This window comes from Rhinolophus ferrumequinum, chromosome 17 (genome assembly GCF_004115265.2).
Source record: "Rhinolophus ferrumequinum isolate MPI-CBG mRhiFer1 chromosome 17, mRhiFer1_v1.p, whole genome shotgun sequence".
NCBI lineage: Eukaryota > Metazoa > Chordata > Mammalia > Chiroptera > Rhinolophidae > Rhinolophus > Rhinolophus ferrumequinum.
This window is the reverse complement of record NC_046300.1, coordinates 27,677,874-27,695,009: the sequence shown is the minus strand read 5'-3', so window position 1 is coordinate 27,695,009 and position 17,136 is coordinate 27,677,874. Positions and strand designations below refer to the sequence as shown.

The 17,136-nt window shown below is 39.0% G+C and overlaps 1 protein-coding gene across 1 annotated transcript in view; it reads left to right on the top strand.

The window, feature by feature from the left end:
• Positions 1-17,136, top strand: part of KAT2B (lysine acetyltransferase 2B) — a 91,719-nt gene that overhangs the window by 49,264 nt on the left and 25,319 nt on the right. The window contains exons 5-8 of the mRNA XM_033132557.1: positions 675-856; positions 7,549-7,740; positions 12,783-12,889; positions 16,818-16,943. Coding sequence (XP_032988448.1) covers positions 675-856; positions 7,549-7,740; positions 12,783-12,889; positions 16,818-16,943 — 607 coding nt within the window. The remainder of the gene's footprint in view (positions 1-674; positions 857-7,548; positions 7,741-12,782; positions 12,890-16,817; positions 16,944-17,136) is intronic.

Here is a 17,136-nt window from a genome sequence, read left to right as displayed (position 1 = left end):
TCTGTGTTCAGCAGAAGAAATTTTATTTTGTCTGTAAACCCTATTAAGTAAGAATTCATTGTTCATTTACTGGAAATTAGATTAGATGGGAGAGTTATGCAGAAAGATTAAATTAATTCACAGATTCTTTCAAAAGCTCATAATTTGGAATAAGAACTTTTTCTTTTTTTGGTGAGCTTGCTGAAGCTGAGAGTAATAGTAAAGAATTTAAATTCTAATGGAGTGTAAGTTCAGCAGAAGCCATGCTAGTAGCTTTCTGATTACAATTTGCTAATGTAAAAACATAATATTTATTCAAGAACCTCATTATATGTAAGCTACTGTGTAGATAGTACAGCAATCATTATTTTGCAAAATAGTCATACTTTATTATTTAAGGGGTTTTGACCTTTTTAGTCTGTGATTTTGATTTTCTCTTTAAAGCTTCAGAATTGCAGCAGGCTTAGACTCGCAACTCACAGCCTCTCTGTCTTGTCACTTTTCATCCACTATGATCTGAGGCATGATTCCCTCTGGGCATTTCTATTTTCTAATAGGGGAAAGGAAGAGATTTTTGTGACTAGAAAAATGGCGGTTCTTTTGCTAATAAGCCACTAATGGTGCCAACTGTGTGGGTATTCAGAATGAGTGTGATTGCATAGCTACATGACTAAACTACCTTCCCTTCTTTTAAGGGTGTGAATAACTTTGTACAGTACAAATTTAGTCACCTGCCATCCAAAGAAAGGCAAACAATCGTTGAGTTGGCAAAAATGTTCCTAAATCGCATCAACTATTGGCATCTGGAAGCACCATCTCAACGAAGACTGCGCTCTCCCAGTGAGGATATTTCTGGGTACAAAGAAAACTACACAAGGTAATCATGTGAACAGTTCTTCCCTTTGGCCCCATAGAGCACGTTGCAGGCAATAAAGTTGCTACTTGTCTCTGTAAGCAGAGGGTTGCCCAGTTATCATGGCGACTCCGTCAATTCAGAGAGAACGTCTCTATAATTTAACTCTCCAGACTCCTTCGTGTTAATATTAGTACTTTTCACAAATATGATGTTTTGGGGAGTGAGGGAGACCTGTACTATCCAGTGTGATAAGTCCTAGCCACATGTGGCTGTTGAATACTTGAAATGTGGCTAGTATTAGTTCAGATTTCTAAGATTGTACAAAAGAAAAGAATGCAAAATATTTCATTAATAGTTTTTTTATGTTGATTACATGTTAAAATGATAATATTTTGGATATATTAGATTCAGTAAAGTACAGTAATTTTACCTGTTTTTACTTTTTTGATGACTGGAACATTTTAAATTCCATATGTAGCTTACATTGTATTTCTGTTGAACATCACTGATCTACATAATTACACCATGATTCTGTAATTATGATATAAAGACCTCACTCATTAAAAAAAAAGAAAACAATGACCACAAATATAATAGTGTTAAAACATTTTTTAAAAAACAGGAAGATCACCCTAGTTTCCCAGCACCATGATGGAACTAAAATCATTATACATATTGTCTTCCAGTCTTCACCCCTTTCAGTGAATATTTTACATTAGTTAGAATGAAAGAAAGTAACAGAATTTGCATTCTTTTTTGTCCCCTCCACTTAACATCATATCAAACATTTTACTGGTTACATCACAGTCTGTTGAGTTGATGTGTCATAATTTACCTAACCGTTTCCCTGGACATCAAACTGCAAATATTCTTGGGTTGCACATATATTTTTTTCCAAAGTGGGAATTTATATTTATTGCTTATGAACTGCAGAATAATAAAATTGACTTTAAAAATCTTAAACATCGCCCATACAAACTAGAATGACCTACATTTATTTTCATTTAAGTGAGAAAGTGACTAGGACTATCCATTCTATTTATCTTTTTAATAGTTTACCCATATGTTTTGTAGGCACATCAAGCTTGCTTCAGGGGGTATTATGAGTGTGTGTGTGTGTGTGTGTGTGTACACACACATCTTTCTGATTTAAAGTAGGCAGTGTATTTTGAGAGCCTGTAAAGACCACTTGTACACAGGTTATTTTCTATAATAACCTAGGGACATGTAGAAGTGTGTATAGTTTAAGATAAGCTTTCCTCTCTGATCACTGTCCTGATTTCATGAGGAAAAGCCCCGTTTCTTCTCCTACCCCTTTTACAGTATATGCAATTTGAGTTTTAAAGTATTTTCTCTTAGTTACTGACTTTTAAGGGATTTACAGATTTCTTCAAAATCAGTTTTTTAAATGGTATCTCCTTTTTACAGCTTCATTTCAGACTTTTACATTAGCAGTAGTTCCTATATGATAACTGTTGTTTATAGTAATAGTTGAGATAATAAATCTCTCAAAAATAAGTATCTTTTAACCCCATCTGTGAATGATTGACAAAGCCAAACCCCTGAAAATATTTGTCACTCTTAACAGAGGAAAAATTTTCATCAAGAAGGAGAATTAAATGTGAAGTTGCATAGGAGATATTACTGTATTTTAGAAAGCAGAATAGAAGTACTATGTAGCACTCGGCATTTACCAAGAAATGGGTTGAACCTACGTATGAATACTTAAGGAGTAGTTAAAATAGAAATCGAGCTTTGGAATGAGCGATGGGTTTGAATTGTGGCTCCATCCCTCCCTAGTTCTGTGTTCTTTAGACCATCTCACTTACTTCACCTCCTTGACCTTCAGTTTCTCCCTCTGTCCAAGCCTCATGCATGTTGTGGGTGTTCCTTGAGGTGGTTTGTGCGTCGTGTCTGGCACACACAGCAGGTGCTGGGAAGGTGCTAGTTATCATTTCCCTCCTACACACGTTCTTCCCTAAAACTCAGTCACTGCCAACCTGGAACGCTTAAGCTAGAGCATGGACAGTTGAATGAACGTGTAATTATTGGAATATCTGTTTAGAAACTAAGATAATGAGGAGTAGAAAGACAGCATCAGAGTCCTTTCCAGCCAAGCATCCTGAGTCAACAGCTGACGGCAGAAGGGTGGGGTTGCACAATGGTGAAGAGAAACCTGCTGAGAGACTGAAATGAATATGCCTTGATGAGTTCTGAAACCTGCTGATTTCTAGGTGGAATGTAGACCAAGAGTCTCTGTTAATAATAAATAAGGAAATGAAGGTAGACAACACCGCCCCTGCTTCCCCACCATCACGCCATGTTGATGAAGAAAGGGAAGTAGAAACAACCTGTGAAAATTATGAGAAACAGTAATTGTTTCAGAGTAAAACCTCACTGTCATAACCACTTGGATTTAAAAACCACAGACCACTGCAACATGGTGTCTCACTGATATTAATCTCCTCAAAAATGGGTAATATTACAGGCTGCAGGCACCACTAGACTTTATCTTGATGTGTAAGTGAGCCTCGGGACCCGTAACGCTGGTTCAGCATATAATTCACAGCAGTTGTAGCGATTAGAACAAAGGGGCCGAAAACTTCTGGAGCACACATCAGCATAAAAATGGGGTGAAATAGGATTCTCTGTGGAAAAGACTGGACTTAGTAAAATGATTATGTTCATTACAGAGCTAACCTTTAAAGCTTTATCCAATAAGAAATTAAATGCAGATTGAACAGTAGAATTGCTTAAATAACTTGCACTCTCTGCTCTGAATAAAGGAAAAATATAAATACTTTATATATTGAAAATGTTTGACACATTAATGTTAACATACTTAATATTAATAATTAATATAAGTATGTGTTAAATATACATTATAGATATACATCCCCCAGAAATCACTAGTTTTAGGAAAAAAACTGGACAAATCTTTTGAAGTTCCCTGATTTCATGATAGTGCACTAATATAAATCCATGAAGAAGTAACCTGATAATAAAGTGTCAGAGGAATATGACCTCTTAAAACACATTTGACCAACAGAATTTGCTGAAGGAAAGTGGCAAATAATTAATCTTATTAGATTCTGAGTTGTGAAGAACACTTGAAAGTTAATGTCACCCTGTATTGGGGAGATGTTTCAAAATACAGGGCAAGTTATATATAAATGAGTTGATTTTGGTGAAACTGTTTTATGTAACCATTGTTCGATGAAATATAGCCAGCCTCCATGCTTATTGAGAATTCATAATTAGGCATGTGAGTCTAGGACAGTAACAGGAAGCATGGAAAGAACAGTGGACTAGGGGATAGGAGACATAGCTTCTAATCTGGACTCTATAGTAACTGACCTTTAGTTTAGGTGAGGTCACTTAATTCCTGAAAATCTTAGGACTTTCCAGCAAGTAAGTAGGATGACATGGTCTTCTGACCTCAAGCTCTCCAATTCTATTCATGTTTGAAAAAAAGCAAGGTGGTTGCAAATCATCATAATACTATAAGAAATCTGAGAGAGTTATTTGAACAATCAGTAACTTGCACACACATGCCATCTCTATTAGGCATGCAAAAATGAAAGAACTAGCCTTTCACTTCTTTTTGGCAGACCTGAAACCAGTCATTTAGATAAAATCTTTTTCTACAGTTAAGTTTTTGAAGGAATGTGTGTGCAGAGACAAGGCAAACAAATTCCCATTTTCTTCTTTCCATCTCACTACATGCAATGACCGTGTGTCATTTTTATTCAAATAGCACCGAAAAACCACATTTTGATTCAGTCTCTGTATTATCAAACCATGCACTTTACAGATTTATAAAATAAGATTAATTTGGAAATAAAAACAAAACTAATAATAAACTGAGGTCTATAAGAAATTCTTGAGGAAATGTAAAGAAACTTATTTTTTGAAAAATTTTACTAGATAATAACAATGTATGCCGCCTTTCTCTATCCTGGGAAGATTAAATGACCTATTGAGCACTTTCGGATAACATTTTATGATTTTTATGATAATATTTATAACTTACCATTGCTATAGCAGAACTAACATTAGTCTTAAGTAGAGTCTCAGTCATCTGTGACCCATTCACAGATGGAAATATTCTTTAGACTCAAACTCAGCACTGCCGAATAGATACATAATGTGAACCATATATGTAATTTAAAATTTTCTAGTAGCCATGTATGAAAATGTAAATAGACCTAGGACATTCATTTTAATGTTTAATTTTACCCAGTATATAAAAGTATTATCATTTTATTGTGTAATCAATATGAAAAATTATTAATGTTGTATTTTTATTTTATTTTATTTTTGTTACTAAGTCTTCCCAATCCAGTGTATATTAATTACACTTACAGCACATCTTAATTCATTCACTAACTTTTACGTGGTTGAAGCTAAATGGAGTCCTACTAAAACAAAGTTGTGTTTAATGGAAAAATGCTTCACACTGTGTCCATTTAAAAGTAAATGTTTAATTAAAATGAAATAACATTAAAACTGAAGTTCCTTGGTTGTACTCGCCACATTTCACGTGCTCAGTAGTTAACATGTGGCTGGTGGCTGCTGATCCATCCAGCACAGTCCCATCAGCATAAATAGCTTTATTGGACAGTACTGGTCTGAATCGTTAAAACCTTACATCTTCCATTGTGCAAGATGGGACATGTTTTAATATGAAATCTTACAAATAGCCTTGTGAGAGTCTACGTCTTATGAAACTGCGTTTCTGATGATTGAGGTTTGTGACTGTTTAACTCTTTCACTTGTAGTTTCATAATTAGTGACTTGGGAGCTGGCCTCCCTTCAGCTCCAGATAGTCTCTTAATTTCATTAAGTGGCCACAGACTAACATTCCTCAAATATTGGTCTTCGAAGGTGATGCTCTTCTACATGAAGTGCCCTGTGAATTACAAAATAAATGCACTTCCTAGCTTTTTCTGCCACCAGGAGCGTTGTTTCTGACCTGACGAGATACAGCATAACATCTAAGATGCCCATTTTGGTAATGGAGTCATAAAATGAGATTTGGGTGTAAATTATTACGACAGAGAATTTGAGAGAAGAATAGAAACAATAGCAGGATTTTAAGGTTAATTTTGAATCTAGGCAGATGGACTAACGCTAATGAAAGTTTTCTTTCCCAAAGATGAAACGCCATCACCACCACACACAGGGGAAATACGAAGCAATACAGAGTAAGGAAAAAAAAAAAAGCCGGGGTGGCTGGTTAGCTCTGTTGGTTAGAGGGTGGTGCTGGTAGCACCAAGGTTGTCAGTTTGATCCCCACATGGGCCACTGTGAGCTGCGTCCTCCTTAAAAAAAAAAAAAAGCCAATAAGCATGAATAAATGAATATTGTTTCACTCTTTGTTAAGGGGTTAAAAGTTCCTGGGGAGCTTCCCATAGCTGCTTGGGCACATGAGAGACCTTCCCTCCACTTTAAAGGAGATCAGGAAAACACACAGGGAGAGAGGTTTTAATTTTTAGACAGCAGGCCTGTCATGGAAGAGGATGTTTGTATCTGCTTCCTGGCAATAAGGATATGTGCAGTGAAGCTTCTGAGCCTTCTGTGGTTTGGTGCTGCTCTCCCTGCCGTCCCCCCACCCGTTCCCCCCCCCCCCCTGTAAATTCATGTGGCTGGGAATTTGAGACCTTGGAGCTCTGGAAGACCAAGAAGAAAGAGGGTCGATTTTGAAAATAGCTTCTGTGGGCTGAACGAGCTTTCCAAACTGTATGCCCTACATAGCCAGTGTACCCCAGAACTGTGGTCAGATCTCAAGAAAGCCCTTGGTTTCCCTCTGGGTCTGGGCACTCCTCCAGCTTAGTGCAATGCCGGAGTGCATGTTTGACTCTGAGTCTGAGTCACTGAAAATGTACCTAGCGACAGATGGTGGACCTTATTACTTCCTGCGTTTTGACTGAGTTTTGAAGTCTTGAAGATCTTTATCTTCCCACCAAAGCTTCAAGGGTATGTTGAGTGCTGTGTAGGCATTTTAAAGAAACCTTAAATTTTGCTCAGAGGACTAGATGGTGGAATTCTTTTTTAAAATTTATTGTTATATTTCAATTACAGTTGACATTAATATTTTATATTAGTTTCAGGTGTATAGCATAATGGTTAGATGTTTACATGATTTGTGAAGTGATTTTCCCCCCCATAAGTCAAGTGCTAGATGGTGGCATTCTGATTCTTTCACAAAAGGGACTTCCTTAGCTTTTCCATTAATTTCTTCTTTTATTTAAACTATCATTGATCTGCCAGAAACTCAAATTGCATTATGCACTTTCTATGTAATATCTCATATAATGCTCATAACAACCCAATGAAGTAGGTATTATTGCTGTCGCCATTTTACAAGTAAGGAAACGGAGACTTAAGAACATAATTAAATCCCCAATGTCATGCAACCAGTTAAGTGGCAAAACAGGGTTTGGATCCCAGGGCTGTCTTGACTTCAGGACTCATTGCACGATACTACAGAATGGAAGGAACAATTTTCACAGAACTGGACCCAAGTGGTTGTATAAGGGCGAGCTAATCTAATTGCCAAGTTTCACCAGCTGGTTGTGCGTGATACCACTGTTTGTCACTGCAGCCCTACTTTCCTCTGCTGTGGTTAATGGTATGAGAGCAGCCCCAGTTGGATATTTCAAATGATCTGGGGGTTCCGAGATACTGATGCTTGTCTCATCTCGTCACAGGTGGCTGTGTTACTGCAACGTGCCACAGTTCTGTGATAGCCTGCCTCGGTATGAAACCACGCAGGTGTTTGGGAGAACACTGCTTCGCTCCGTCTTCACCGTTATGAGACGACAACTCCTGGAACAAGCAAGACAGGAAAAAGACAAACTGCCACTTGAGAAACGAACTCTAATCCTCACCCATTTCCCAAAGTAAGGGAGCACTCTTGCAGATCTTTGTTTCCTGTGGGGGTTTGAGATTGGTAAATTCATGCCAAAGCCTGCATCAGTAACAAAATCAGGACTGACAGGAGATACATCCCAGGGAGCAGGAAGGGACTCTCCTTCTCAGCCATCTTTTCAAGTCCTTGTGGGTACTGGGCAGTCCATCCATTATTTGAATTTGTGTTGACTGCAGTTACAGCTCCCTCAGCCCTCCCTCCTCCCACCTGCGTGTCATTGAGTCTCATAGAATGGGAGTGGTGCTTTGTTTTGTGTATTCAGCTGCCAGGAAGCTAGAGGGGGCTGGGGGGAATGTGCAGAGCAGTTTCCATTTACTCAGAAGTGGTGCAAGAGAACTCAAGTAGCTGCTTTTTTCCATCCCAGATGTCCAACCCTTTCCACGACTGGTGAATGGCTCCTGCCTCGGCGACAGTAGGCCTGCCCCCTCACTGTTTGTAAACTGGGTCCCAAGAAAAGGGCTGGACAGGAAGCGAGAGGCCTCCTTCAGAATGCTCTCTGTACCTCTACGCTTAGTTTCTTGTACAATATACATACTGTTGCGCGCCGTGCTTCTTGCACCTGCCAGAGCTCCAACATGTAAATGTTTAAATGTTTTTCAAATGAAGGCCATGTGTCAAGGAATAGGAAGTTGTAGTGTTGCACCATTGACCTTGGAAATGCTTTTTTCCTTCTGAGGACCACGTATTTAAGCTAAGAGTCTGGCTGCTGGTGAGAGGGGCTGAGTGTGCAGTTAATGACTTGTCATGGAGCAATGACAGCAAGACAGGGATGAGACAGTTTATTTTGTGGGTGTCATTCTGCCTAGAGTAGCACTTGACGGGGAAGGTTAGAACTTTTATAATATGAAAAGGCTTTCTATGCGTGCTAGAGCCTTCCTTCCCCATGCCATTGAGAACTGCTAGTGAAGAAAAGAGAGGAGGTATTATATTCTCGGACCAAAGATGGATGAAACCCTGTTTTAGTTGAGAAACTAGGTTTTTATTATTAAGTTAGTATTACCAGATTACCTAACTTGTGTCTCAAGAAAGATCGTTTTAATTTTTAAAAATAAGTTGGGTCCAAAACAACAACAAAAATGGTTTCCAGATAGAAAGGGACTGGAAATTCCTTTGTGATTTAACACAAATCCTAAGCGTTAGGTAGAGCCTTTCGTGGGTAATTCTGATGAGCTTTCGCTGAGTGTATAATCTTCATACATAAATCCTCACATCCTGATTTTCTGTGCTTTCTTGAGGAAACGAACACCTGCGACTGAGGCATGACACAAATATTTTGGCTTTCTCCAGGGAGAAAGACTCCAAAGCACTTATCTGCAGTTTGGATGTCGCCCCTGAAGGGTTGTGAACTCTGGGCGTGCTCGTGTATTTCATGGCTGCTTTCTAACTGGTCTAACTTCCTTTCCTTAGAGAGTAAAGGAATTTTCTTACTTATTTCTCTATTACATTTGTCACATAAGCAGCATTTTATGTTTTCAGATTACAGTTGTCATTCTGTCTCTAAGCCAAGGGACAAAGAGGATTCCCCCTTCCGTTTGATAGTGCTTACAGAAAAATTTTAATTACCTTGCATATTAACAATTTTTTTCCCCCACAGCAAATGTATTTTGCTTCTTGCAGATATTTGCTAATTATAGTGTGTTTTGTTCCTTCAACCCAGAGTTCTGGCATGCTTATGCTATTGAGCTAAAAAAAAATCAATGCTGCTTTCTTTTCTTCTCTGTTACTAATGGTAGGGTAAAACTACCACCCACTTCTCCTTTTAAATCCCTTTTCATGGTCTAGGACTATATTTGAGGCTGTTAGGGATTTATACCTACAGGTTTGGCAGCAGAATCACATATACAGAGGGTGCCAAAAAATGTATACATGTTTTCATAAAGGAAAAACCTATTACAATTTTAATACTCAATATATATCGATAACAAAAGATGAGTACGAGTCACATTTGACTTCTGCAATTACAAGAGGTGCTCAAAGTGGTTACGATCAGTGTCCAGACAGTTCTGATTACGGCGAACTCCTGCTTGAGCAACGTTGACCAAAGTGTCCATTTGTATCGCTGCACAGACTGTTTTTCAGTTTCTTCACACGGTACCATGTGTCTCAAACTTATCATGAATGCGTGCAATCGTTAGCCGTGTTGGAGTACTCACGCCTCCATTGTTGTACTTTCGTTCTTGAATTTCAAATACCACTTCAAAATGGTCTTGTACTCCTGGAACGACAACTGTACTTCTGCCATTTTCTTTGACAGTCCTGCCTGTCGCATGGTGATGCTCGCATTCATTTGATTAACGCCGTCTTTTGAAGAAACATCATACTACACATTGCTACTGTAATTCAGTTCAACTTCGAAAAGTAATACATAGATAACATCTCTTAAAATATGTATACATGTTTTTTGGCACCCCTGGTATTGAAGCCTGAGGTGCTCTTGGGCACTGTTGCAAAATGTGAGTTGCATCACCCCGTGAGGTCTCTGTGGTTCTCAGAGACATTTTCGGGGCTTACGTCCTTATCTGCCTCCTCTTCGTATGTTGCCCTTTCTTCCACTTGGCTTTAACTTGTGCCTTTTCCCCCGTCCACCGACTTAAAAGGTTGTTAAAAAGGTTTAATATCCACATTTCATTCTAAAAATGATAAATGTACATGTCAATGAAAATGTGGTTAAAAAGCAAAACACCAGCCATAGCCCTACCACTCTGAACTACCTTTGGTGCTTTTAGATATTTCTATTTTTGATCCATGTATTGTGTTCTTTCATTCTACATATAATTTTGTATCCTGTGTATATAAACAAGTACGTTTTCATGTCATTATGTGAGACTGTTCTTTATTATAATGAAATAACTATATGTATACACATATATAACACAGATAATTATTTCCCTAAATTATTAATGGAATTCTTCTTTGGTGAGTCTCTAGCAGAGCTTTGTGAAGAGTGTTCTGATTATATAATTATTATTAAAGAAGAAGAAGAGGAAAGGAAATTGACTTCCATGGTAAAGGGCAGGTGGGGAAAGCTTGAGGGCTGTGTAAAGGAAGGGCAGGGTCTGCTTAGGAAAATGCATCAAGAACCTTCTCGCTCGGCAAGATCAGAGTATGGTCTCAGTAAGGATTTTACCTCTTATTGCTGTCCATCTCTCTGTGTTTGTTAAGAAACATACTGAAGTGTTTTAAAACATACTTTAATGGTGGCTTGCTGAGCAAAAAGAAGTGACTGATGCATTTTCTATAAGCCATGAAATGAATTACACTGGTGAGTGCGGGTAGGTATTCACTCAAATGGTACCTTGTTCTTAAATCTTCGATGAGCAGCAAGTCAGAAGACCCTCAGGACCTTTTCCCACATGTTTTCACTTGTAAGAAATCAACCTCTCCCTCCCCTGAAGCCATGTAAAATCTTGCAGACATTGATAAATGAGAAGAATAGTGGTACTTTTAGTAACAGTGATGATGATGATAATACAGATCTTTGAACAATTATCCAAAACCTTGGTACTAGATATGTTTCACAATTCAAAATTTTAAAAATTTCATAAAGGTAGTATAACACATGTACCTTGTACCATATCCCACAGCTGCAGGGGTGGGGGCAATTCCCCAAATCAAATCCATTTATAATTACAAAGACTATAATAGTCTTATGTATGTTAAGGTCAAATTTTTGTTGCAAAATGGGCTATGGAAAATCTTTTTTTTAAGGGCTTTTGGAGTTTACAGTTTCAGAGAAAGGATAGCGGACTTATAATAGCTAACCTTTATTGCATCATTGCAGTGTAAACTTCATGAGGGTCAGGTGGTTGTTTTGTTCACCCTGTCCTGCCAGAACCTAATACAGTGCCTGGCACGTGGTAAGCGTTCAATCACTATTTATTGAATGAATGGAGCACCTGCCAGGGGTCAGGCATGCACAATAGCTTGTCCCTCACTGCCTCTCTATGCAAAAATTACTGTTGATATTTCCATTTTATAAAAGAGGAAACCGAGGAAGAGGAAAGTTAAGAACTCATTTCAAGAATATGCAAATAATAAGTGGTGAGCTTCTCAAGTGGATTGTAGAGCCCAAGATCTTAGCCATTATTCTGTGCTTCTCCACTAGAATTAATGGGCCTTAAAAAAGAGGCTTGCAGGAATATATTCCAGTATCAGAAGTGCAGATTTATGGTGGTATTTTAACCATAGATCTTCAATTTTGGCGTACATAAGAACTGTCTAAGGTACTTACCAAAATTTAGTTACCCAGGCCCATTCTCACAGACTGATTCAGTAAGCCTAAGCGGAGTTTGGGTAGCTGTATTTCAACCAAGGTCTCCAGGTAATTTCCATGGACCCTCAAAACTTGAGATCCATTTGGTTTACAACATGACAGAAAAGTATAACTTAATTAATCACTGGTTCAAACTTGGCCCCGAGTTTACTAGTTGAGGGACTTTGTACCAGTTAGTTAACCTCTCCCCATGCCTTAAGTTTTTTCATCTGTGAAGTGATGAAGATCAAGAGAGTTAAAATACATCAATCAGAACAACGTCTGTCATAGAGTAAGAGCTACATGTGTATGTAATAAATAAAAATAAAACATGTAATTCATTGCGTTGATGTGAGGATTCAATAAGGTCTTAGAACAGTGCAGGTACATAGCAAGCACTCGATAAAAGGTAGCAACTTTTGTTATAATAATGAGAATGATAATGATAGCTACCTGGAGGGCTGAAATCTTTCTCAGACTCACGGAGAAGGACTCAGTGGAATGCATTTCCATTGATGTAATGCTCTATGTTGTGTCAATCTATGCAGAGTCAGAAGAAAATGAATTTGTAGAAGTGCATTTCTGTATTTGACTACACCAGGGCTGCCCAACTAAATCATCCTTTGAGTCAATTTACTAGCATATTTTTGAGTTGTAGGTAAGATGCTGATTCAGGTTATTGCCATAGATGGTTAGGGCTTTTGTCCTTCTGGTAGTATTTTAGTTTTTGATCTCACTGTTGCTTTTACTCTTGTGTCTAGGTTCCTGTCCATGTTAGAGGAAGAAGTTTATAGTCAAAACTCGCCCATCTGGGATCAGGATTTTCTCACAGCCTCTTCCAGAACCAGCCAGCTAGGAATCCAAACAGGTAAATGTCTTTTTGCATAAATAAGAGAACAACCAGGAAGTGTTAACTTTTTAGCTCACTCTGCATTTAGTTGTGCTTTTCATCAAGAAATTGAAGACTGGAGCCAGCAAAAAGTAAACACTTCAGCAAATTTTGCGTCTGCATCTCTATTAATGAGGAAAGCAGGTGCAAATCAAACAGAAAAAAACACCACTACTACTCCTACTATTGGGTTTGCTTAGCCTGCATGTTACAGTTTTATGGGAGATGCAAAATACCATGCAGCTCAGCTCTGTAGTCAAATGCTGACTCTTTTTAAAGACACGTATAGTTTCAGTCAGGGCCAGATAGGCCTAGGAATCAAGACTCAATCTGGTTTTTGAATCCATGTCTGTTTTATGCATCAAGTTACTGTCATGGATAATGATAGACAGTGAGTGGAGGACAGCAGTCTTGAGTCTCAGGGCATGAAGAACTTCCCAGGGGGGCCAAGATGCCCTGGCTATTGCCTTGAGTCTCAGACAGTGATATCACCTGGCATTTTGTGAGGATGGAAGACATGTGACTTCTGGAGTCACACCGATCCCAGAGAGATGATCTGAATTCCTGCCTTTGACACTAAGGATTCGGAGAAGTTTGGCAGGAGGTACCAAAGCAGTCATTTATATGTGGCCATGGGGAAAGACAAAATGAAGAATTTGGATGTCAGTTTTTAGTAGATGTAGCTCAATGTGTAATATGGGGACTTGTCAGTATCACCTCCAGCAAAGGTGATTTTCTTCTTGCTTTAAAAAAAAAAAAAATTATATGCAATGAAAGTTACCCTTTTTGGTATATGGGTCTGTGAATTTTGACAAACACATATAGTTGTGTAATGACCACTGCCTTAAAAATAGGGGACAGTTGCATCACCCCAGAAAATTCTGTTGTACCCCTGAGTAGCCCATTTATTGCCCTACCCCCAGCCCTGGCAATCACTGATTCTTTTTTCCTATAGTTTTTTGTTGTTGCCTTTTCCAGAATGTCATGTGAATGGAATCATATAGTGCATAGCTTTTTGAGTCTAGCTTCTTTGACTCAGCATAATGCATTTGAGAAGGTGATTAAATTTTTTTTTCTTTCTTTCATCTAGAGCCCAAGTTTGGATGTAAATATAACTAAAGTCTTACAAAGCAAGGTGCTTAGGGAATGAGGTATTTTGGTTTGGATCAAATGCTTTTTTTTGAATTCTTGTTACCCAAAACATGTCAAAAAATCTTTGCGTGTTTTTTTATTTTTTTAACCTTAGGTCGTAGAATATAATTTCTTGTTTGTCTGGTCCCAAACCTGCAGAGCTTTGGGACCCGTCTATGCATATAACATGCTCCCTCCAGACTCGAGTTTACTCGAGTTCTCTGTGGTCACTGGGCTTATCCCCCGTATGGTTCTCTGTCCTGGCACTGTTCACGTTACCTTTGTGTTGATCCCAGCTAGCCTTCAAATAGCATTGCTCCCACAAACTCTTTCCTGATTCTTCCTGTGCTTTCTAGCAAGCACTGGAACTCCTTTCTTCCACACTTTCACACAACCTTTACTATATTCTGTTCTTGGTTCTCAAACTTGGTTGCTCCATAGCATCACCCACAGTGACTTAAAATAATAGATTTCAGTCCCTCCCCAAGTGAGGGTGATGTGATTTGCCCAGGGTATTGCTTGGACGGTGAGACTCTTAAAAGTGGCCCAGGTGATTCTGAAATGCAGCAATATTTGAGAGCTGCTGTGTCAGAGAACACCTCATGCTATCCTAGCCCCATTTTTTCTTGTACGTGGTCTCTCTCCTATGAGAGTGACTTCTGGATGGTCAGAGACCCAATAATAATGAATAGTGCCATTATGTGCTTACCCATGAAGTTTGCTTCATATCTTTAAGCCTCAGCACAAATCCTGGGAAGTTGTTATTATTATCCCCTTAAAATAGATGAGAAATAGAAGCTCACAGAGGGACAACGAGTTGCCCAAGATCAGATCTCATTAAATGATGGAACTGTGTTTTATACCCAGGTCTGTGTAATTCCTAACTACGATGCCACATAATAAGCCAGAGCTCTAACTACTGCGTTGTGGGGCTCTGCTGTGCAGGCAAATGCTTATAGAAAGAATGAGTGAAGAACACAGTTTCCTCCTTCAGGCAGGGGGACACCAAAGCTATTCAGCAGGGTCAACTTAGTTCTTTTCTGGAGAGGATTTCTTTCTGTGTGCAACCCCCCGACCTCCTCCTCCTCAAAATGCTTCCCAGTCTGTGCCACTTGCAGCTCATTACCTGTCATCGCACAGGATGGAGAAGACGGAGGTTGTCTCTGACCCTCTGGGAATTTCATGTTTATTTCTGTGGGTAAGGTTGTGACCCAGTTAAGCTGGATTGTGCTCTTCAGTATTACCTGAAGCCATCAGAAGCAGGCTGTCTTCTCCTGTTCTGTAATTGCAGTGTATTCTCTGGGGAGAAAGAAGAGGGTAATCACCGACTTAATTGGCATGTCTGCACGTCCATGCATCTGTAATACATGACATTCATAATGATGGCTCTGAAGTTATGCAAGATGCTCTTTGTGTAGAATCACTCCCTGTACTTTGAAATTCTGGAGGGCTGTCTGCTGGAAGGAAAGCCACATAGCCTGGCGCTTTGGCACGTCCTGATTCTTCACATACCGATTGCCATTCAGTCAGGAGTGCTGTAGGTTAGCGTGTTTCTCTTGCTTGGTTTTCTTATACTGTCACTTTCTTGGCTGCTGGGAATGTCCTCTGTGACTGAACTGTGGCTGTATTGAAACATGGATGAACGTTGTCTCTGGGCATCTGTCTGCACGGCCATATTATGTCATATATGTGACCAATGTCACTGAGAAAGTCTGTATCCGTCATTAACTCATCAGCTACAGATCAGCAGCGCCTTAGCAATCCTATTTCCTACAATGGCTTAAAACAAAATGTTTTTGTTTGGAAAGACTCTCAAACTTACAAAAGAGTTATAAGAATAGGACAAAGACATCCTGTGTATTGCATATCCTTTACCCAGATTCACCAAATGTTAACATTATGCCCTACCTGCTTCATTATCCCTTCCCTCCCTCCCTTCCTCCCTCCCTTCTTCCCTCCTTCCTTCCTTCCGTCCGTATCTCTCTGCCTTTTTCCCTCCCTCTATATCGATTGATCGATCTATTTTTTTCCTAAACTATTTGGAAGTTGCAAACATCATGACCAACTACTGTGGCTATCTCCCAAGAGCAAGGACATTCTCTTACTTAACAGTATAGTTATCAAAGTGAGGAATTTTAACAGTGATGCAATATTATTTAATTCATAGGCTGTTGTCCATTTTTGCCTCTTACCTCAGTTGTGTGGTTTATAGCAATTTTTGTATCACATCAGGAGGCACATAATGTTCGTCTCTCCCATTACTGTTGGTGTTAAATTTGATCACTTGGTTAAGGTGCTGTTTATAAGGTTTCTCCACTGCAACGTTACCGTTTTTCCTTTTGTAAATCAAAAAGTACTTTTGTGGGGAGATACTCTGAGACTATCCTGCCTTCATTAAAATTATACTCACAAGGTTTAGGCTGGACAGATGATTCTTCCCTGAATCAATTATTATATGTTGGCTTCCGAAAATTTTTTTCTAACGTCCATCATTCCTTCTTTACTAAGTTGTTGGCATTTTCCTTTAAGGAAGAGCTTTACCTTCTCTCCTTTGATTGATTGATTGATTTTTATCAATATGGCCTCAGATATTCCATTCAGTGGGTTAAATCCATTACTCTCTTTATTATAATGCTCACATTGACCCCATTTCTTTTATTTTAAAGTTGACTTTTTTGTGGTGTTGAGCAGCAATGGGATGGTCTCATGTGCGCTTGGTTCCTTATTGCATAAGAAAGGAGTCATCTAATACTTTCTTTTCCCTTTATTGGGGCAGTCATCAATCCACCTCCTGTGGCTGGGACAATTTCATACAATTCAACCTCGTCTTCCCTTGAGCAGCCGAATGGAGGAAGCACCAGTCCTTCCTGCAAAGGCTCTTCTGGGCTTGAGGCAAACCCAGGTAAGCTCTTAGGGGGCATAATAGAGAGCTGTGATTTGCCCTAGAAGCTCTATTATAATCTGAGGAGTGCCAGAGGTAGACTTAGACCAATTACAGACTGTGCATGTCCAGGATTTCAATGGCTGGAAATCACTTTGAGCTATATTGGTTAGTTACTGCTGTGTAACAAACCAACCCAAAATGCAGAGTCTTG